Raw genomic sequence first — 22,401 nt, 5'->3', positions numbered from 1 at the left:
AAAAAGAAAAAAAAAAAAAAAAAAAAAAAAAAAAAAAAAAAAAAAAAAAAAAAAAAAAAAAAAAAAAAAAAAAAAAAAAAAAAAAAAGTGGGAATGGGCCCACACCCCCTAATTCAAAGAACATATCACACAATATATCCCATCTCTAATTAATATATATATGTATATATTTTTGGACATTCAAGAATTTGTACTATTTTTTGTTTTTTTATTCTTATTTTTTGGCATTGATTTGGTTTGTCAACCTTCAAACCACGACAGCATGCTGCTACCATCAAAACGACACTAATAGAGTAGGTGCCATGAATGGGCTTTTACCATTTTAAAAAAATAAATCTATAAATATTTTCTCCTTTTCTTTATATATATATATATATATATATATATATATATATATTATTCCTACCAACTAAGCTAGACCTAACTATTGGAGGGAGTGGTCTAATAATTTAATGGAATATGATGTATCTACGTTTATTCCATTCTTTTGTACAATGCTTTCTAATTTGTATTTCTCGATATTATTGCAACATGGTCACATTATTTATTCATCAACTTTAGAGTAAAGATTATCAATATGAGTCTTTTAGCATATTTTGACTTTTTAAGAAAATTTTAACGAGGTCATCCGATCTATAATTTCTCAAAATAAAGCAGGTTTAACTTTGGAGTGACCGAAAAAATGTACACTTTATTAATATAGGTAATAACTTTCATTCTGATAAGTTTTTCTTAGTCATTCTATTCTTAAATTTGCTTTCATTTAAATGTAATTCGGAGAATTATTGTGAGGAGTAGTCACACATTGAGTAATTAAGAGGAACATCACCTCCATTGATATGAGACATTTTGAGAAAACCAAAAGTAAAGTCACGAGAGTTTAGGCTCCCGAGTGTCAAACCAAATTACAAAAAAAAAACAAAAAAAAAAACATACACACACAAATGTCCAAAATGTCATGTTTGAATGTCATGGGACAAACATATAACTACACATCCATAAAATTTAAAAAAAAAAAGAAAAAAAAAAAAGAAAAAAAAAACATGTCGTATTATTTTGAGGACAAACCAAGAGTAGAGAGAGATATATATACATTTATAATAATAAGAATTAAAAGGTGGTTTGTCTTGTTCTTTTCTTTGTCTTTGTACAAGATTCATTGCTCTGCTTCCCGTCTTTGAGCTGCCAAACATCAACTCCCATGCCCCTAACTTTATCTTTCTTTATATATATATATATATATATATATTATCCATCTTATAAGTTTCTATATTTTTTTTTAGTCTAAAGTTTCATCAAAAACGACTAGAAAGAGTTGTTAATTTGGATTCATCGGAAGCAAAGTAAGATATTATGAGTCAATAGTCTCATACATTATATTATATAATAAAAATACTCGAAATGTCTCTATACTTATCTATGTTTTTAGGTTTATCTTATAGTTCATTCAAAACAACTGCTACGTCATTGAAAGAATCGTAGTTTTGAAAAACTTAGACTAAATACATGCATTATAGAAAAAATTCAAATAACTTAGGTCATATTTTTGTTCTAAATTGACTTAATTTATGGTATGCATATATTTATATATTCACTACTATTATTTATTTTTAGTCAAATAAAATTTCTATCAAAATAGCGGGTACTATCTAATAAGTTGTTTTTTAATCGCTCAAATACATGCATTATGTCGATATTTAGTTATCTAAGCCGACACTCATTGTATATATTTGACCCTAATTAACAAACTAATATTTACAAATAATAATGATTTTTTAAAAAGTGAATCATTGAAAATACGACTCTTTAACAGGTTTATGAAGAGCTCTCCAGTAATATAGCCACCGATCATTAAAAGAATAAGCTATGTTTAATTTATATCAATTCCTCGATTCAAACTACCTTATATTACATTTACAACCCCATCCAATGTGTCTTATTCTCTAAGTCAAACCCACATTAAAAACTATATATTATATTCCCCAACACATATGTCTTTTTTATAATCTAAATTAATACACATTGGCCGCCATTACAGGGATTAATATCATTCATATAATCAACCGACCATTTTATACACACTCCATTGATCATCTCCAACATCACCCATTATATATATGTTAATCAGAATTAGCAAAATTGCTACTTGATCGATTGTTTAATTATTTAGAGCCGCCCCTCATCTGGGGATTTGGAGAGTGACAGCCAGCTTACAGAGGAGTATTAGTCGGCGGCACTTGTTAATTCTTGCATGCCAAAACTATATAATAATAATCATCATTAATTTAATTAAAACTATATTATAAAATTATTATAAGATTTGATTATATGAGAGAGATTTTAGTGTAAAGTCCAAGGTTGGGTTTATTGAGAGAGATACTCTCTGAGATTTGAAAATCTTTTTAGTATCCAAAATTTCTAACCCAATAATAAAAAAGATAAATAAATAAATATATGATAATGAAATCAGATATTTGAGTAAACTAAATAAATAAATAAATAAAACCGCAAGTTCATGAACCAAAAACCCGTCCGTATTTTCCCCCTTCGGCTATAAATACTCATCTCCGCCGCTCATTTCTCTACGGACTTCATATTCTCTCGTAAGAAAAAATTAAGAAGTGAAAAATGCCAATCCCAACTCCTTCTTCGCCAATTCTTCTCTCCAAATGCGTTGTGTTCCCCGATCAACCCTCCGCCGTGCCGGACCTGAAACTCTCCGTCTCCGATCTCCCTATGCTCTCATGTCACTACATCCAGAAAGGCTGCCTCTTCACTTCCCCTAATCTCGACGATATTTCCGTTCTCGATCTTCTCAAGCGCGGTCTCGCAAGAACGCTCTCGCGTTTTCCGCCGCTCGCTGGCCGTTTAATCACGGATCGCGACGGTTACGTCTACATCGAATGTAACGACGCAGGCGTGGATTTCATCCACGCCAATGCCGGTGAGTTTTTTGTTCGTGACCTTCTCGTTCCTGGCTATGTTCATGATTGCTTCAAGGAGTTTTTCGCTTTCGATCGAACGGTCAGTTTCTCCGGACATTTTAACTCAATCATGGCCGTCCAGATCACCTTCCTAGCTGACGGCATTTTCATCGGCTGCTCCGTTAACCACGCCGTCACCGACGGCACCTCCTTTTGGAACTTCTTCAACACCTTCGCCGAGGAATGTAAAGCCGCTAAATCGACAACGACGGTGAAAAGAATCGGCATAACTCCTTCGCCGAACTTCCGCCGTGACTCCGTTCTGGTATCTCCGGCCGTCCTCCGTCTTCCGGCTAGTGGTCCTAAAGTCACGTTCTCCGGCGACGTACCGTTACGCGAGAGAATATTCACTTTCAGTAGAGAGGCAATTTTGAAACTCAAAGCTAAGACGAACCAAAAGAAATTAATCGATAACGGAGATTTAACGGTAACGGCGGTGGAGATAATGGGGAAGCAAAGTAATGATAAGTACTGTGAGATTAACGGAAAAGTGGGGTCCATTTTCGAGAGCATGTACAAAAACGACAGCGTTACGAACCAACACGCAAATTGCGAGGCGATCACAGTCGCAACAATATCGTCGTTTCAGTCTCTGTGCGCCTTATTATGGAGGTCAGTAACGCGAGCGAGAAAGCTCCCGCCGAATAAAATGACGACGTTTCGTATGGCGGTGAATTGCCGGCACCGGCTGGAGCCGAAGTTGGATCCGTACTATTTTGGCAACGCGATTCAGAGCGTTCCAACGTACGCCACCGCCGGAAACGTTCTTTCTCGGGATCTGCGGTGGTGCGCCGAGCAGTTGAATGAGAACGTGATGGCGCACGATAACGGAATGGTGCGGCGGTTCGTAGAGGATTGGGAGGGAAATCCGAGGCTGTTTCCGTTGGGGAACGCCGACGGGGCGTCAGTTACGATGGGTAGTTCACCGAGATTTCCGATGTACGAGAACGATTTCGGGTGGGGACGGCCGGTGGCGGTGAGGAGTGGGCGGGCTAATAAGTTCGACGGTAAAATATCGGCGTTTCCGAACAGAGAGGGTGGTGGAAGTGTTGATTTGGAGGTGGTTTTGGCGCCGGAAACAATGGCGGGAATTGAGTCTGATTGGGAATTCATGCAATACGTATCGTGGAAGTAGAAGGTAAAATTAATTAAATTTCGGACCCCATGGCTAGATGGAAGTGTAGATGTGAAGTTAGTTTTATGTGAAATATTGAAATCTAATCTGATTTTCGATCGAGATTGTTCTTGTTCAATTGTGATCATCAATTCAGTTCTCAGAAATAAAATGTTTAGTTGAGAATGTTACCATGAAAAATAAAATAATTAACAATAAGTATGTATATATCTTCAAAATCTTACCATAAAATAACATTATTTTTATTTATTTTTAATTATGTTTAGAATGAGAGACAATTTAAATTTAATATTACCAAACATTATGATGCTTCTTTCGCGGAGCTTATACATGCCCACTTCTTTTTTATAATAAAAATCATCTTTATACGTCAACTGTATTGTCTTATTTATTTAATTTAAATGTCTTTTAAAATACCTTAATCAATATTTCAACGTTTTTCTAAATTTTAAAATAAGATAGTTTGAGATTAAATTTTATTAAAATTGGTTCAATACTAATACTAATTTTATTGTAAAGTATTTATTAATTTTAGAATAAAAAATCCCTAAAAAAATAGAAAAAAGAAAACGTATTCAAACAAATCCATTTCTAGTTGGGCTCACGGCCCATTTTAAAGTAGGCCCAACCCATAAACAGTGCAGCCCAGAGGCCTTTTTGAATTGGGTATTCCGTTTCCGGTTCGGATATTGTAGGACCATGGAAAGTTCTTAGTAGCGTAGTGAAGCAAACGACGTCGTTTGTTCGATTCTGCACGATTTTGTCGTCTTTGCATTGATTTATTGGGCGGGGGGTCGGATCCAGGGGATCTCCTTGGAATCGGTGAGGAGTTAATTATTGATGCCGGAGGATAGGAAATCCAGTTCAGACTGGCTGTTCGAATCGGAATTTCATTATTTTCAAAACTCAGCTTCAGGTAATTTCATTCCGTCTTCCTTTTTACCATTTGATTCTCTTGTTAATTGCATTTAGTGATCGTTTGAAATTGATTGTAGAAGCACGAACGAATTGCAATTCATACGAAACATCAATTTCAACCTAAATCATCGGATTCTCTTAGTTGAGGTTAATGTATGTAAAAACAAAATTGTTTCCTGGAAATAAATTTCAGAGAAATGTTCGTGATTCTGCTGGTGTTTTGGTCGTAATGGTTCGTGATTTACGCTTTAATTTCCAGGTTCTATGATACGTATAATCAATTGAAGGATGTTGGATTATCTACTAGTTTGGAAAGTGTTTTGACTGATGTGAAAATGGTATTAGTTAATCAAGAACGTTGGCTTTCTTGACTCTGCATTTTGAAATGCTTACTGTGGAAGAGAGACAATAAAGATGGATTCAGTTTACTGAACAGAAGATGAGGAGGAGCTTCATTTTAGTACAGAACCCTATTGCCATTGCTTTTATGGTTCTATCTCTTTGTAGCATACTTATTGTACTGATCACAACACTCAGGCTTCCAGAGCTAACTGTAGGACTAAAAGGCAGTCAATCACCAAACTTCAGTTATTAGAATGGTTCCTAAAGATAATAAGTTCGGCAATTTCTGGGAAATGATGACCGAAATGATATTGGAGAGAGGAACGAAGCATTCCTTATAAGGGTTTGGGAAACCTCTCCTTAGTAGATCCGTTTTAAAACCTCGAGGGGAAGCTCAAAAGAGAAAGCCCAAAGAGGACAATATTTGCTAGCGGTGGGCTTGGGCTATTACACTGGACAACTGAGAATTTGGACGACACATATGCAGTGCTTTCACGTATATTAGGTTTCTCTGCTGCTCCTCGAACTATTTATTTGACTTCTGTTCAGTATATTTCTAAGGACAGAGATGGTATGCTGATTGTTAACCTTGTGAGGTCTGAAATGGTGGATATAAAGGAGGAGGAGGAGGTTTTTGTGCATATAATGGATGCTGGTTTGAGCAGTCAGTAAAACGTTCTTGTTACAGTGTGTGTATAGCAAAACTAGATTCATATCCTTTTCCATTTGGCTCTGCTGTAGAAATAGAATGGCATCCCAAACTCATCTCTGTTCCATTGACTCAACCCACAAATCAATTTCATCTTGATGTCATTGAGTTTTATACGTTCACTTTTGATCTCAAGTTTCCCTCTAGATTTCTGCTTATTCTCCCACCTGTAAACACACTCCTTCTACCTTTTAGTTGAGAATGTTTTCAATGATTTTAAGGCTTATATGATAAATGTTAGATCATCAGTGCACATAGAAGTGTAATATCATATATTTTCCTAGCAGTCCTTTTGCATGTAGAATAGAAGGATGGAAATTATAGTGAAGAATTGGAAAGGAAGATGTTGTAACAGTGAGATCCCACGATCTCACATTGGTTGAGGAGGAGAACGAAACACTCTTTATAAGGGTGGGAAACCTTTCTCTGCAAACGCGTTTTAAAGCTTTGAGGGGAAGCTCGAAAGAGAAAACCCAAAGAGAACAATATCTACTAGCGGTGAGCTTGGACTGTGACGGTAACGGTTAGGTTTAACTCCTACTAGAAAAGGATCATATGGTTGAGCTAACCAATAAGATAAGCTTAACTCTCTTTCTTAATAAACTTGAAAACTATGTGAGCCTGAGGCAATATTGAAATGGGGAAAGACTTGAATTGAATTGAATTGAATAATAAGGGAAGCAAAACCAAGGAATGACCAAAATAGCTTTTATAATTCCCTTTTTATGAATTCCGAAGCATTGAATCCACACATTGGTTTCTCGTGATAAAAGCCCATTTGAATTTCCCAATTTCCAACATTCACTGATTTAACAATAAATCCAACGCCACTCTCATTCATCATCTACGTGTTTCGAGCATGCACTTGAGAATGTCCAAACCCTTTTCCATTTCCCCTAAAAAGGGAAAAAACAATCCCCCCATTCTCTGAGACAGAAAATTCAAACTAATTAAACCCCTAAGCAGCTGCTACACTACAGTCTTACCATATTTTTTTCAACAGCCATCGATTTCTACAGAAAGCTTAAACGAAGATCCAATGGCGGATGATCCATTTTGGTCCCTATTTTGTAGGTGAAAGCTGTTGCCTCCTCGTACTGTTTCCCATTTACTCTGAACTTATGATCATTATCTCCTTCTGTTTCGTCAATGGAGTTTAATGGAAAAAGTTGAAGCGTTTTCATCATTCTTTCTGGCTCCAACTCCATTGTACCACCCTTATTTGTTGTGGACCGATCATCTGCAAAATCTGCACAAACCCAGAACAAAAAACAGTGCCTTCAATCAAAAACACTCCAACTTTGACATAAACTCATAACGACATGATACTTATCTAGAGGAAGAACAATTAGAAACTTTCCTGACCCATTCGTCATTTCTTAACAAACATGATACTCAATGAGTAGCTACAAAATAAAGTTGGAAACTTATTCAAAATCTCTGTCTTCTGATATAGTCTTTTTTGTTGTTATGTCAGACTCTGATTGACAAAAAATTGGAAACTTTTATGTTATTTTAGAGGCAGAAATTGATAAAAGGAAATGAGAAACAAGGAACATACAGTTAGAACAAGGTGGAAGAATGAAGTGTTGTTGTTGTTGTTGTTGTTGACGATGATGATGATGATGAGTGTGATCAAGAGAAATAGAAACTTTGCGACGTTTTTGTCTTTCCCGAGCTTTATGATTCTGAAACCAGTAGAACACATTTTTGCTCTCGATCTTGCCGTAAAAGCTGAGCTGATGAGATATTTTCTGAATCTGATCGCTACTCGGAGTTCTAAGCCCTGACCTGAACAACTCTGTCAGCACTTTTACTTGCTCTGCTGTTGGATTCCATCTCCCACATTTACTGCTCATACTCCCTTTTCCGGCCACTCCACCACCGTCTCCGCCGCCTCCTGCCGGTTTTACATAAAATCTTGAAGAAATCCCTTCGTCCATATTCATATTATTCTTCATTCAACACTGTGTGTGTTCTGATCTGTTAACAGAGATGATCAACTGAAACTTCTTCGCTCAGATAGAAAGCTTGTGCAAGTCAGAAAAGTACACCCTTCTCCATATATATACATATATATATATATAATATTTATATGAACACTAGCTAGTGAAAGTTCAAGGAAAAATCCCATATTCCAATAGCTTTTTTACTAATTATTTGCAATTCACATTAGCAGTGTCAAAGAATGAGCAGCATGAAACATTAATTGGAACAAAATTTTAGTATTTCTGTATTATCTAGCAATAGTGGACTCCACGTTATTTTTTAGTCTCGATTATCAGCATAAATGTCAATGGTTCGATCCCTTACCTTCACAAAATTATCATACTAACATTATATGGGAAATTTCCCCTCGCCAACATATCTCTAACTTACTTTCTTGAAAGATTAAGTAGATCAAGAAAATCAACAGAAGTTAGGCAAGCATAGGATTAGGGGTTCGTTCTTATATTATAATATTTTAAAGAAAACTCATTTTGAGTTCATAATGGTTACAGTACATACAGTATAAAGAAAGCAGAAAAGAGGGCTCCTTTTTGTTCAGTCCTAGGAGGCTATATATATATATATATATACATGTATATATCTATGTTGAGATGATGGAAATAACTTATATGATGATAATGTTTTCTTTGATTTTAGGGAAAGAAAAGATTGGATAGAAGTCGAAGAGTGATTTGTTGTTAAAGAAATTGAGCCTGGTTTTTTGTGCAGAGAGAAAGGAAAACTAGGAATATGGAGGGACATGCGCAAAAGCTGCCACTGGCGAACATCTTCGGTCGCCGAGCAGACAAAGATGCAAGTTTCATTGATTCTCAAATATAATATATTCAGGTTCTGTGTCTCATGGATCAATGTTCTATTTTTCACATATTTGANAAAAAAAAAAAAAAAAAAAAAAAAAAAAAAAAAAAAAAAAAAAAAAAACACACATTTTAATAATATCTTAACAACAACTATTTAGTTTTATTCTTCATTAAAAACATGGTAGAAACATTAATAGTTTCTTTTTAGGAATGGTAGGGGTATGAAGCAAGTTCGAGAACTTGAATTTAAGGAAAGATTTGAAAGAATAGTCGAAGTTAGGGATATTGTGTGAATGTGTGTTGGAGGGTTGTGATTAAAAGAGAGTAAGAGAGAGATACTAAGTTGACCCAAAGGGATTAAAATTGGATTTTAGTTTGTCTGAAGAGCCCTCATCTTATTAACTTCAAATTTGAAAATGAAAATGAAAAGGAAAAGGAAACAAAAAGAATAAGAGAAAGTGGATTCCAGGATGTGACCACACCACTTTCCTAAAACTCCCATTAAATGCCCCTATCTTCTACTTCTTGTCTACACTACACCATACAAAACCCAACAATAATTTTACTTTTTATTATTATTATTATTATTATTTAGGGAAAAAAAAAACAATTAGTGATTGAGTGGGGAGTGAAGAAGAAGTCATTATTTAAGAAACATGTTATTGTAATTTAAGGAGCAAAAAAAGAAAGTGCAATAAACCCAAACCCACTCTTAATTTCCAGTTTCATAGTCCACGTTCCCTTCCCTTCCCTTCCCTTCGTTATTGTATCAACCAATCATCAATATCCACGTGTCCACCAACTTTGATGGAACTTATAATATAACATTCATGACAAATAGATAACTAATTACTATCGTAGTTTAAATTACAAATTTTATATTTTATATCACAACTGTATTCAAAGTTTTCAGAAGTTAACTTATCTACTACATGAATTACTCGTTTAATAGGATCCTAAGGTTTCAATATTGTATTTAATTTGTTCATCATTTTTATTTTTATTTTTATTTTTTTAAAAGGTAGGATTGAAGATTTCCTATTATCCGCTGAAATATAAAAGTAATTAATGGAAGCTGTAAATCGAGTAATAGCTTATTGATTTATAATCTAATTTCAAGGAACGCTTGTTAAATACAATAATAACTCACGTGAATCAATGAAAATAAGAATAATAATACAAAAACAATCCATATTTTATTATATACATAATTTCAAAAGGGCTAGAAATGATAAAGAATCAGAACCAAACAAAAGACAGTTCTATCCCTTACTGCTTTGTTTCTACCCCAGCCCAAACATGAAGAGAACTCATCTTCTAACCGAAGAGAACTTGAAAATTGAAAGTAAATCATATTGTTACCTTTCAACGAACAATAATATCTGGAGGTGAAAGATGAGAAAGACAGATTTATGGCGACAAAGTATCGGGGGAAAAATTGGGTGCCTGGACAATATTCTCTTGATGCTAGTACAACCCTCATTGTTAAACTAGGCAACATATTCCACAAAGCAGCAGTATAAGACGACTGACAGTGAACTCAATCAATCAAAAGGGGGTTTTCAAGAGGGAAGGGGGATCGTTTTGCAGCAGAATTAAGTACACAAATTCTTGGATATTGGTCAATTACCAAATAAATGACACAAAATCGTCGATGCAGGTTGAAGAAGTTACAGAATCTGAGCAGCCGTGTTCAACTTTTCAGCCAAGCTCAGTTGTGTCCTGGTGATACTTGACAAATACAGCAACAGCAAATGGTCCTGTGGGAAGCAGTGAAAATGGAGACAGGATAGTAAAACGGTTAGATGATTTCCATGTATAAAAGTTAACCTTATCTAAACCATTTACAAGACGCCAAGCTCAAACAATTTAATTCTTAACCAGCATACCAGATTTTATTCGGTAGGGGATCAAGATATAGGTAAAGTATGATAAAATAATCTAACCTGCACGTTGTCATTCATCAGTTTATCAAAAGCAGATGGCGACAGTTTTGGAAGAGAGGCTACAGTCTCAGCAAGAAATCTCCCAATCGTGTTGTCTGGCTCAACATGTCCTTCCTGAGAGAGTAGTCACATAAGCAAACGAATATGATATATTGCAAAAGAGAAGACCCAAACGTCACTCACCACAACATTATCAACATATTTGTAAATATCATCAATTAAGGCAAGCAATCTCTCCATTGAAGCTTCCATTCCTTCCAAATCATTTGGCAGTTTATCAATAGAAGTTGTCTTCAGTATATCAACTGTCATTACAAATTTTGCATTAGACCAGGGGCTTTGCAAGAATATACAAAAATCCCTTGAAGCAAGTTTCCGAAGGGAATGGACAGGATTAGGAAACAAACACAATCGAACTATTTCAGAAAATAATTAAGACGTATTCTCCATAGCAGTACATTAATTATTGGAACAGGGTTTAAGAAGAAAAAAAATGTCACAAGCTATGTTCATATTTGGACAAAAATCAGGAAAGCTACAAAAGTAGAGATGCTAAAATACGTATCATACCCAGATACGTTATTCTAACATAAGCGGGGGATATTCAAAAAGTCTAAGATCAAATATTTCCAACAGTTGTTTCAATAATGCAACATACTCGCCTAAAACTTCAAGTATGCATTTAGGTTAATAAAAAAATCGTGTGCCAATAAGTGTCTAGGATATAGTTCAGCAGCTTCAACATTTCAATAGCAAGAGTAAAACAAGAGAAATGATTAAATTCTTACATCCAAGTCTCTCAGCTTCAACCATTCGAAGATCTAAAGGAATTTCTTGAAACTGAGCAGCAAGTTGTCTATCGCCCAGAGACAAATTGACAGAGATGTAGGCTTTTATTGTGCCTTCTCCATTTTTAAATCCAGTATCAACAGTCAGGTGAATAGGGTTTGAAACTTCTCTAGAATAAAATTCGTGTATCAATGCACTGCCACCCGTAACTCCCATACCAGTTGAGTACCTGTTCGTCACGGTGGATAACACATTATAAGAATATGTGTCTATCATATATGCCATTGGAGAATATTTCATATCACAAAAACTTTAGATGAACTATGCATCAACATTACAAGCAAATAATGAATTTCAAGTTTTCGACCAGGAGTAATCTTTCAATTGGTATGGTATCAAGCGAGCAAAAGTTACAAACCAAATTCTTTCTAATAAGAAACCAATTTCATAGGGGAAAGTAAGAAATCTATAGAGGCCAATGTTTAAAACAGAAGGAGCAACAGACAAGAGTAACAAAAACAGACCGTGTTAGTGAACTAAAGCACTTTAACTATATCGTCTAAAACTCCTTTTTTCCTTGTAAACCTCTTACATTAAGTCATTTTTGTCACTCTGCAATTTTCAATTCCTCTATTATCTTAATGATATCCAGATTTTTATCCAAAAAAGAAAGGCACTTTTACCATTACTGATATACATAGTAAAGAAGGATCAATGGCTTTACCATCCAACGATAACTTCCTTTGGATTAACTTTTTGGTGGGAACTTAACATATTGTGATGATAATCAATATCCAGCGCAACCTGTTATGATATAAGGAATGAAGAGAAGATATGAAAGAGTGAATATGCGAATTTATTGCAAAATGGTAGAACAAACAATAACCATCACTAGAAAGTCTCACAAATTATAACATTAAAATTCAATGAAACAAAAAGATGTATAAAATTCTTAAAGCCCATCCGCAACGATATTTCAAAATGTTCACAATTCGCTCGTACAAGTAATTCTACAATGAGTAAAACGTACTCGAAGAATCCAAATTGGAAAAAGGAAATGGCAGAAAGAAGGCAGGGAACCTTAATTCTCCAAACGGAAGAGTGTACGAGATCAATTCGTCAAGGAAAACATAAAGAAACTAGGATTTTAATTATTACTCAAACCGCGATAAGAACACAAAAAATAAATAACTTCTCAAGCAATCACATCGAGGAAACACTAGAAACGAGTTCAACGCAGAGTAAGGAAAACCTGATCGGAGAATTCATTATGAGGAACAGCATAAGAGTTGCGAATATCAACGGTTCCATCAGGTAAAACAGAGCCAAGAAGTGTACCGATCACTCGATCCGCCTGGTCCGGGCGCCTCACATAGCAATCACAAATGTTGAAGATAACCAGAGGATGAACCTTGGCAGACAAAGAGTTAGAAGACTGTGAAAATTGCAAAACCGTGCTCTCAGTCGTCGCCATTGGCCTGAAGTTCGAATTAACCTAGCTCCGTAAAAATGGATGCCGAGAGAGACCAGGAACGAGCGCAGAAGCGGAACTAGGGTTTCAGATCACGCTCCAAATTTTGGAAGAGGACATTAGGCCCATTTTATCATATTTATATTAAAATTAATTTTTCAAATAAATTAAAGGAAATTTTAAATTCTCTGATAATTGAAACAAAAAGACTTTTTGTGTTCCAAAATTCCAATATTTTAGATTTAAAATTATTATTGATAATTAATTAATAAACTAATTGCTTTATTAATGTATTATAAAATAATTCTTTCATTTATTATAATTTAATTTAACGAGCATGAGAATTTAGTTTAATATGCTGCGAATTTAATTTAATGAGCGTGAGAATTCGTACAAGATTTTACATTACTTTCTTTAAAAAAAAAATTAATTAATTAAAATTGCTGTATTTTTCGTGTGGGGTCCAGACCTATATTTGTATGAATAAATTTCAGAACAAAAGTCAACCTTTTTCTGACCCAGTCAACCCGGGTCCTACGGTTTCATTCGGGTCATTCGATCCGACCTGAAGACACAGTGTATATCTCCGAGGAACGTCTTGGCAGCATCCAAACTCGGAAAATAGGTGGATTCCAGAAATATCTGACTCAGTTTATCGTCCGAGTTCGAACTCACCACGACTCGGTTCCCCTTCGCCTCTAAGCTTCCAATCACCATAACCAAAACTTGCTTGTAGGCGAAGAAGAACTTCTTTATTGCCGATTCGATCGCTTGCAGAGATTGAAGTAAATGAATCTTCTCGATTTCTCGCTTCTCACTGTACAATTTCATCGCCGCCTCTTGAATCCTTGGTCCGCCCATTGGATCCACGTCTACATCCAAGATCAATGGCACCTTGTGCTTCAAATCCTTGCACTTCTTCGTAACCTCCACCAGCGTCGTCGATCGAAAGCAAAACGCCTCCGATTCCTGCAACGATTTGATCGCTAATTGATTTTTCAGCTTTAGGAAATCATCCGGATCCATCAAAGGGTGAAGATCTTCGATCTCTTGCAGAAGCTTCCAGATCCGCTCCATCAAGTAGCAATCGCTCGCGGCTCTCGCGAAATTCTTTTGCTCGATTCTATCCGCGATTCGTTTGAGAAGCTCATGCGCGGCGTAAATCCACGACTCCAGGATCTGGTGCGTTGTGTAAACCGTTTGATTTTCGTAATTTTCGATTTGATCGTACGGACTATTTCTCAGAGAATGAAGCTCGTTTGGCCTGCAAATTAGGTCGTAATCGAGATTCGGTTTGCCGGCCAAATTCGGCTCCCCTAGCCCTAGCGTGTACGGACATCTCCTCATCTCGCACTCGATAGAATACTGAATCATCTGCGCGATGTCTTCAGAGCTCTGCCATGAAGCAAGCCGAGGAAGAAGACTCGCTTCACTCGTTCTGTTCACAACAGTAGCTTCTCCGCGAATCTTCCAGACCTCCGCCGAGCTTCCGTCGCGAGTAATCACGCCGTTGGATGAACTCAGATCAACAATCGGAACTCTGCCGCGTGCTTCGCCGTCCTCTTCATCGTCTTCACAAATCATCGCAATGAGTTGGATCTGACTCGTAGTGAGAGACTCGAGCTTCCGTTTCCACTCCCGCCGGTTCGCGTACGGCCGTGGATCGGACAAAACGGTCGAAATGAACCGAAAAGTAATCTCCAAAGCCTGCAATCCCGGCTTCAAAACCGACTCGTTTCTCCATTCAGGAAACTCCCTAGAACTCCATAGCTTCCTGAGATCGTTGAGGCGGAGATACTGCTCGTATGAAGAACAAGACGACGGCGAGGCAGTAGTGATCTCTGAAGAATGAAACGAAACTGGAAGAGACAAATTAAGCTTCGTGGTGGTTGAAATCAACTTTGGGGATTTAGTCGTCGTCTTTTCAGAGCCCATGTTGGCCTTCCAACCCATATCGATCATTTCTGATCCGAGACGGAAAGAAAAAGAGAAGGATTCCTAGAATTTTGAAATGAAAATTGCTGGATTTGATTTCGCAGAAGGAATGGAGGAAGAAGATGAGTATTTATAGGAGGTAGCATAAATTTGAAGGACAACAGATTTGAAAACATTTTTAAAATAATAATTGTTTAGGAAAAATGCAAATTACGGATGAAGTTGAAGCTTATCCATAATCCCATTAAACTGGGGAATTTTAGAAAAAAAGTAAATAAATAAATAAAGGAAATTTCCAGGTTGGATGGAAATCGTTGAAGAAATTAGACTGCTTGGTTGGTGTTTGACTGTTTTTTGTTCAATTTCATTACGGATTTTGTATCCCCCACCATTCACGTCTCGCCACCTGTCACCCTTGCATTTTTTTAATTTTTAATTTTATTGACAGTTTATTCCCTCAAATATGCCTCCCTCCACAAGAAGTCCTTAGTTGACCATATCCTCCTAGATTTTAATTTTCAAATGTGTCTCTTTGTAGGCGGCCGCTCCTTTTTATTTCGTTCTCCAACTCCTTATCCCTTAATAAATGGAATCATAATTAAATCGCTTTCAAAATATTTCTCCAAAAATAATATTAAAATATTTATAATCTTCTATTTTTCTTTTTAAATACCTATTTTAATTCAGGAAATAACTTTGGTTTATTGTATACCTAATGAAATTTTAGTATTTGAATGGGAAAATAACAATAGATGGTCTTGCTTTGGGAAAGTAAATTAATGTGCTATGATATGTATATTGGATATATAGTAATATACAATTATTAAAATAATTATTTTCCAAATATTAAGATAATAATTATAAGGGGGAAAAGGAAGTCCAGTGTTTATTAACATAAAATTAAAACAAAATTTCACTTTTATTATTAAATTATAATTACTTTCAAATTCAATTTTTATACATTTCCACGCTTGGATATATAAATAAAACAAAGACTAAGGCTACAACGGTATAATCTTCCAAAATAAAAAATATATAAAATACTGTGTATTTTTTATAGGATAATTTTAAAGTACTTCGGAGAAAACGGGAAAGAAATAAGAAGAGCATCCAAAGCAGCAACGTATATTAAAAAAAAAAAAAAAATTTCTTTCAATTTTATCTATTTCAAATAAAAAGTTGTTTCGATAGATAATGATACACCAATTAATCGTATCTTTACGGCTTCTAATAAAATTAAAATTACTTGACGTAGATTAGAATGTCTCGGTTTTAGAATTCTATATCGACAAGTTGATGAGGCCTTTTCCCCCATTTGCCGGAATACCTAATGCACGTTCCAATAGCAATCTTTTTATTTTTTTTTTAATTGTCTTTTCAAAACATAAATCAAAGGCGTCCATTTTGAAATATATATGGATATGCATTATCATCAATAGTTCTTGACTTTTATATTTTATAAATAATAAAAATTCCATTTTTTTATTTTTATATATACTAAAAAAAGTATTAATTTATTAAAAAAAATTAAAATTTCCTTAAAACAAGAGTACATGTCTAGTTCTAAAAATGTTTTTTAAAAAATAAAAATACAGCTTCCATCACCCGCGTTTACCGCGGTTCCAATTATAAAAAAATAACGCCACGTGTTAAGAAATTACTGGCTAATGATACTGACTAGGATACGAGCCACTTTTTTAATTGGTGTCCGACTCGGATTGAGGATGGGCTCGTGTGTTCTTACCGGCCAACTAACTAATCACATTCGGATTTCAGAAATCATGCTGGTTAGGTTTCCGACACGTGGCATGGAGATCACGTGCTCCGTCCATATATAATGAAGTCCAGCTGTCGGGTCACACGCGGACACATCAGACTTCAGCGGCGGTGCCTAACGGGTCACCCCGATCATTCCACGTGGCTGTATAGTTGGATGTTGAAATGATGTGTTGGCTTACACGTCTTGTAAAGGAACCAATCAAAATTAATATTAAACGAAAGCAGGCCTTCCTTGGCGGCTACTATTAATTATAAGCTTAATTTCTTTAATAGACTTTAAACCTCACCCACTTATCTCATGAATCATCCTTAATCAATATCAATTGTCTAATCACGGAGAATTAACGCCGTACACTTTTTTTAATTAATATTTGTTTTATTTTTTAATATGAAATACGTGTCAAATAATATAAATAAAATCAAATTTAAACCTATAATAAATTAAAAAATAATAATAATAAAAATTGTCACCCAACTGCGAGAACTAAACTTGGCTTGATTAGTAGTGTCTGTCTCCTTGTCCTAGAGACTCGTTGACCCATGAATTATTCAGAGTGGGTCGGTAGGTCGGGCAGACGAGGACCAAGAAGTGCATTGACACGCCCCAATCTTCTCCTCCTTTTATGTAATTATGAACTCTTTATCGATTCCAACGCAACTTATCCTCTTGGAGCTATCGTAACAAACTGTGTGGATATACCAGCCGCTTGTTCTAGAGCTTCCAATTCGAATCAAAGCATATAGATCCGTGAGTGGATTTGTATTAACTCGTTGGCACAATAATTTTTTCTCAAACTATTTATTTATCTAATCCAAAATCCTAAACTAAAAAGGTATATCAAAATTAATTAGCCACGATGTAACTTTAAAAATAATATTTATTAAACGACTTTTTATGATAAAATTCAAACAAAATAAATTTATACAAATTAAAATTAAGTTTTTTTGTTTTTTTTTTAATATTTTTTATTAGAAAAAAAAAACAAAAAAAACATTAAGGGGATGTAGAACATGCGGCGTGTAGTTTTGTTGACTTATAGGCTGGCGCCGAAATTAGGCGACAAAGAAGAACACGTTGCGCCCGAAAATAAGACATTAAATTAAATCATTTAACTTTAATTTAAAAATGTTATCCTTTTATTTCATATTCCATTTTTTAAAATAATTTACCCATTATATAAATTTTAATATAGGTTTAATTAGGATAGTGAATTAAAAATATATATATATATATATATATAATTAAAGATATGGGTACGAAATGAATTTGTAGAGTTATTATCACTATATTTCAATAAAAGTTACATTATGCGCCTCTGATGAGTATAAGGTGCAACAAAATTGAAATGAATAGAAAGTATTCATTGCACTTGGTAAGCAATCCACCCCGAGTGCAAATTGTTAGGGCGTTAGGTTACCAAAAAGCCAAAAGATGTTATAATGAAAATTGTTACTTCGTATTCATATTATAAAGCATTTCAAATTAATATTGGTAAGGGCATGAGTAATGAGCTGTAATTAAAATAGTAGGGACCACAATCAAATGTCTAGCATTATATAATTAAGTATCGAGGTCAAGATCGTCGTTTATATCTTGATAATAATTATGTTTCCTAAGTATTATATAATTACCCGTAATACCCTTCAAAATTTTATAAAGTTATTTTTAGTTTCACGTTAAAAAATTCCCATGAAATTTTTAAATTAGTATTAACACTCGTAACTTTTATAAATAAAGTTAAAATTTATTCTTATCGTTAATATATAAATGGAAACGAACTATTTATTTACATTTTAGAGGTCATTTAAAAAAAAAATTAAATGTATCAATTTCACATTGAAATAAAATATTAACGATTTTTATTCGAAATTATAATTTTGAACTTTTTTTAAGGAAAAAAATGCAAGGTTTTTGGTATTGTTTTAATATTAATTTAACCATAAAAATAAAGGTAATGTATCACAGCTTTCGTCACAGTTTAATTGGGCTTCGGGTAAACAAATCTTATGCCAAGGCCCAAATAAACGGCCCAATTCAATAAAGTACAAGTCCGATTGACCCATAGGTTATGTACATATATAAAGGATATATTATTGGATAATTTATAATTAATTAATTTGTTATTTTATCCTAAACTAAAAAGGTATATCAAAATTAATTAGCCACGACGTAACTTTAAAAATAATATTTATTAAACAACTATTTACGATAAAATTCAAACAAAATAAATTTATACAAATTAAAATTAAGTTTTTTTTTTTTTTTAAATAATATTTTTTATTAGAAAAAAAAAACAAAAAAAACATTAAGGGGATGTAGAACATGCGGCGTGTAGTTTGGTTGACTTATAGGCTGGCGCCGAAATTAGGCGACAAAGAAGCACACGTTGCGCCCGAAAATAAGACATTAAATTAAATCATTTAACTTTAATTTAAAAATGTTATCCTTTTATTTCATATTCCATTTTTAAAAATAATTTACCCATTATATATAAATTTTAATATATGTTTAATTAGGATAGTGCATTAAAAAAAAAATGGGTACGAAATAAAAGGGGATTTTGAATTTATAATTATTATGACTATATTTCAATAGAAGTTACGTTATGGCTTCTGACGAGTACAAGGTGCAACAAAATTCAAATGAATAGAAAGTATTCATTGCACTTGGTAAGCAATCCAACCCGAGTGCAAATTGTTAGGGCGTTATGTTACCAAAAGGCCAAAAAATGTTATAATGAAAATTGTTATTTCATATTCATAATATAAAGCATATCAAATTAATATTGGTAGGGGCATGTGTAATGAGCTGTAATTAAAATAGTAGGGACCACAATCAAATGTCTAGCCTTATATAATTAAGTATCGAGGTCAAGAACCTCGTTTATATCTTGATAATGATTATGTTTCCTAAGTATTATATAATTACCCGTCCCATATATATTTTTTTGAAATGCCCTTCAAAATTTTATAAAGTTATTTTTAGTTTCACGTTAAAAAATTCTCATGAAATTTTAAAATTAGTATTAACACTCGTAATTGTTATAAATAAAGTTAAAATTTATTCTTATCGTTAATATATAAAAGGAAACGAACTATTTATTTACATTTCAGAGGTCATTTTAAAAAAATTAAATGTATCAATTTCACTTTTGAAATAAAATATTAACGATTTTTATTCGAAATTATAATTTTGAACTTTTTTTTAAGGAAAAAAATGCAAGGTTTTTGGTATTGTTTTAATATTAATTTAACCATAAAAATAAAGGTAATGAATCACAGCTTTCGTCACAGTTTAATTGGGCTTAGGGTAAACAAATCTTATGCCAAGGCCCAAAGAAGCGGCCCAATTCAATAAAGTGCAAGTCCGATTGACCTAAATAAGGCCCATGAAGCGGCCCAAGGCCCAAAGGTTTTGTACTTCAGGAGCAAGGAACATGGGTTAATAAAGTATATATTATTGGATAATTTATAATTAATTAATTTGTTATTTTGAAATTAATATTTTGTACTTTTTTTATATTTAAATTTGATTTGTATTTAGTGGTCAATAAATATTGTAGGAGGAACAACAGAACATGAAATTATGAAGATGGCGATAATAGTTTCTTCTGCAACACTCAGTTGCTTTTTGTCTTCCCCAGTACGAACGGCGGCGTTTTGCTCGCCGGTCTGCCTTTGCTGGCGGCCTGCAGCGATTAATGTTGGTGGTGATACTTATGTTTGGCAGGTGGTGCCTTCAAATACGACTGGGAATTGCATCTAATAATGGCCTTTGCAATCATACTCTTTAAAGCTAGACATATTACACACGGAGGATATCGGAGATTGGTGCGAAACCCGCTTCAAATGGGCTCTTTAAAGCTACCGTTTATTGAATGTGCCACCGGTACTATACTACGTAGGTACATGTGAAAAGAGCTCGTTTTCGACTTTTTACTTTGGCGTTTTTTTGTGCAGAACCGGCGGGGCGTTCAACCTAGCCACCAGTGTGCTGTGATGTGTGGCTTTTGTTTCTTTGGGTTCGGTGTTGGTTATTCTACAAGCCAAACGTTTGGGCTGCATGCGCTCTCCTAAGACATTCATGTCTTAGGTTTGTTGGACCAAATGCTTGTTTGAATCGGATCAATCTCCAAACTCAAGCTCATCGACTCGCTATGATTGTGTGTCACTTACTCTCGCTCTTGAATAAGTCGGCTAACGAAAATTCAGGTCGTCTTTAGTACAGATGATATGTTTAAATTTTTAGCTTAGAAATTAAATTTTAGATCGTAACTTTTAAGCTAAAAAAAAATAAAAACTTTGATTAATTATATTTATTTTTTTCCTCTCAAGGGATGCATAGGCAAGGGGACAAAACAAATCAAATTAATAATTAAATAATGTATGCAATCATTAGTCCCATTAAATAAATAAAATTATTAGATCGTAATCTCATACAAAATTCAAACAAAATCTTCTGATTGCTAAAATGAGAAATAGAAGTGGGACCGAAAGTGCAAGAAACATAAGTGAGATCGAAAGTCTGAGACACATAGGTGAGATCGAAAGTCTGATAAACATAGGTGGGATCTAAAGTCCACCTATGTTTCTCAGACTTTCAATCTCACACTTTTCTTGCAGTTTCGATCTGAGTTCTATTTCTCATTCTTAACATGGTATCAGAGCTTCTCTATATATATATTTTTGTATTTTTTTAATTTTAATTTAATTTTCTTAACGTTTAAGATTCAAATCTGATATGCTATTATCAAACTATTTCGTAATAATATATCTCATGATTTTTATAACGTTTAAAATTATATATGGTATTTAGTTTTTATTATTATTATTATTATTTTTTTCAAAATTAGGCTTTTAGGCTAATTATGAAAAAATAGAGGGACTAAATAGACAATTAAATTGAGAAAATGGAGTGAATAGCAAAGATGCCAATTCCAAATCATTGAAAAGGGTTGGATTCTATGAACAAACTTTTTGACCGTCAAAAGAGAGTTAGTTCACCAAATTCTTAAGGAATTAGGTGTTTTTGTCACGTCTTAATCAAACGCCTTCATTATATTTATAATATGGACCACCAAATTCGGAGTACAAATCAAGCTTCACTTTAAATTATAAACGAAAAATCATACCATAAATTCAAAGAATCAAACGTTCGAACAAATAAAACACTTTCCAGCCAAAGAAGGGTATAGTATGTGTAACAGTATCAACTCACTGTTTATTTCAAAATTTTCTCAGAGTTTTTAAAAAACGCTTTCTAGGGAGATGTCTCTATACCCTTTTGAAAAAATGCTTCATTCCCTTCTCGACGTGGGTTCTCTTCCTAGTAGACACGTTTTCAGTATCAACTCACTGTTTATTTAAGATTTTCCTCAAGGTTTTTTAAAAACGTCTTCTAGGGAGATGTCTCCATACCCTTTTGAAAAAACTGCTTCATTCCCTTCTCGACGTGGGTTCTCTTCTTAGTAGACACGTTTTTCAGTATCAACTCACTGTTTATTTCAGATTTTCCTCAGGATTTTTTAAAAACGTCTTCTAGGGAGATGTCTCCATACCCTTTTAAAAAAAAAAAAATGCTTC

At 34.1% G+C, this 22,401-nt stretch overlaps 4 protein-coding genes across 4 annotated transcripts; 1 reads left to right on the top strand and 3 right to left on the bottom strand.

Moving 5' to 3' along the window:
- The first annotated feature begins 2,616 nt into the window (after positions 1 to 2,616).
- LOC111804545 (BAHD acyltransferase DCR-like) lies at positions 2,617 to 4,292 on the top strand. Its single transcript, XM_023689395.1, has one exon. The coding sequence runs from the start codon at positions 2,629 to 2,631 to the stop codon at positions 4,117 to 4,119; it is 1,491 nt and encodes a 496-aa protein (XP_023545163.1). The 5' UTR covers positions 2,617 to 2,628; the 3' UTR covers positions 4,120 to 4,292.
- Positions 4,293 to 6,554: 2,262 nt separating this feature from the next.
- LOC111804560 (WUSCHEL-related homeobox 5-like) lies at positions 6,555 to 8,725 on the bottom strand. Its single transcript, XM_023689417.1, has 2 exons — positions 7,650 to 8,725; positions 6,555 to 7,337 (listed from the first exon to the last, which is right to left on the bottom strand). Exons 1-2 carry the CDS (start codon positions 8,047 to 8,049, stop codon positions 7,102 to 7,104), a joined length of 636 nt encoding a protein of 211 aa, XP_023545185.1. The 5' UTR covers positions 8,050 to 8,725; the 3' UTR covers positions 6,555 to 7,101.
- A 1,491-nt stretch (positions 8,726 to 10,216) lies between these two features.
- LOC111804552 (eukaryotic translation initiation factor 3 subunit F-like) lies at positions 10,217 to 13,235 on the bottom strand. Its single transcript, XM_023689405.1, has 6 exons — positions 12,886 to 13,235; positions 12,358 to 12,437; positions 11,633 to 11,862; positions 11,028 to 11,149; positions 10,845 to 10,958; positions 10,217 to 10,658 (listed from the first exon to the last, which is right to left on the bottom strand). The coding sequence occupies exons 1-6, from the start codon at positions 13,105 to 13,107 to the stop codon at positions 10,569 to 10,571; spliced, it is 858 nt and encodes a 285-aa protein (XP_023545173.1). The 5' UTR covers positions 13,108 to 13,235; the 3' UTR covers positions 10,217 to 10,568.
- A 213-nt stretch (positions 13,236 to 13,448) lies between these two features.
- Positions 13,449 to 15,329, bottom strand: LOC111781208 (nematode resistance protein-like HSPRO2). The gene has a single exon (XM_023661682.1). It carries the CDS (start codon positions 15,064 to 15,066, stop codon positions 13,639 to 13,641), a length of 1,428 nt encoding a protein of 475 aa, XP_023517450.1. The 5' UTR covers positions 15,067 to 15,329; the 3' UTR covers positions 13,449 to 13,638.
- Between the last annotated feature and the right edge of the window lie 7,072 nt (positions 15,330 to 22,401).

Source organism: Cucurbita pepo, chromosome LG01 (genome assembly GCF_002806865.2).
Source record: "Cucurbita pepo subsp. pepo cultivar mu-cu-16 chromosome LG01, ASM280686v2, whole genome shotgun sequence".
Taxonomy (NCBI): Eukaryota; Viridiplantae; Streptophyta; class Magnoliopsida; order Cucurbitales; family Cucurbitaceae; genus Cucurbita; species Cucurbita pepo.
Note: the sequence above shows the minus strand (reverse complement) of the source record. Positions and strands in the feature narration are given on the sequence as shown.

Coding starts and splice junctions, on each gene's coding strand:
- LOC111804545 (XM_023689395.1), top strand. CDS start 2,629: ATGCCAATCCCAACTCCTTCTTCGCCAATTCTTCTCTCCAAATGCGTT.
- LOC111781208 (XM_023661682.1), bottom strand. CDS start 15,066: ATGATCGATATGGGTTGGAAGGCCAACATGGGCTCTGAAAAGACGACG.
- LOC111804552 (XM_023689405.1), bottom strand. CDS start 13,107: ATGGCGACGACTGAGAGCACGGTTTTGCAATTTTCACAGTCTTCTAAC. Junction 12,438..12,885: donor ATAATGAATTCTCCGATCAG/GTTTTCCTTACT, acceptor ATATCATAACAG/GTTGCGCTGGATATTGATTA. Junction 11,863..12,357: donor AAGGAAGTTATCGTTGGATG/GTAAAGCCATTG, acceptor CGTGACGAACAG/GTACTCAACTGGTATGGGAG.
- LOC111804560 (XM_023689417.1), bottom strand. CDS start 8,049: ATGAAGAATAATATGAATATGGACGAAGGGATTTCTTCAAGATTTTAT. Junction 7,338..7,649: donor TCTTCCACCTTGTTCTAACT/GTATGTTCCTTG, acceptor GGGTTTGTGCAG/ATTTTGCAGATGATCGGTCC.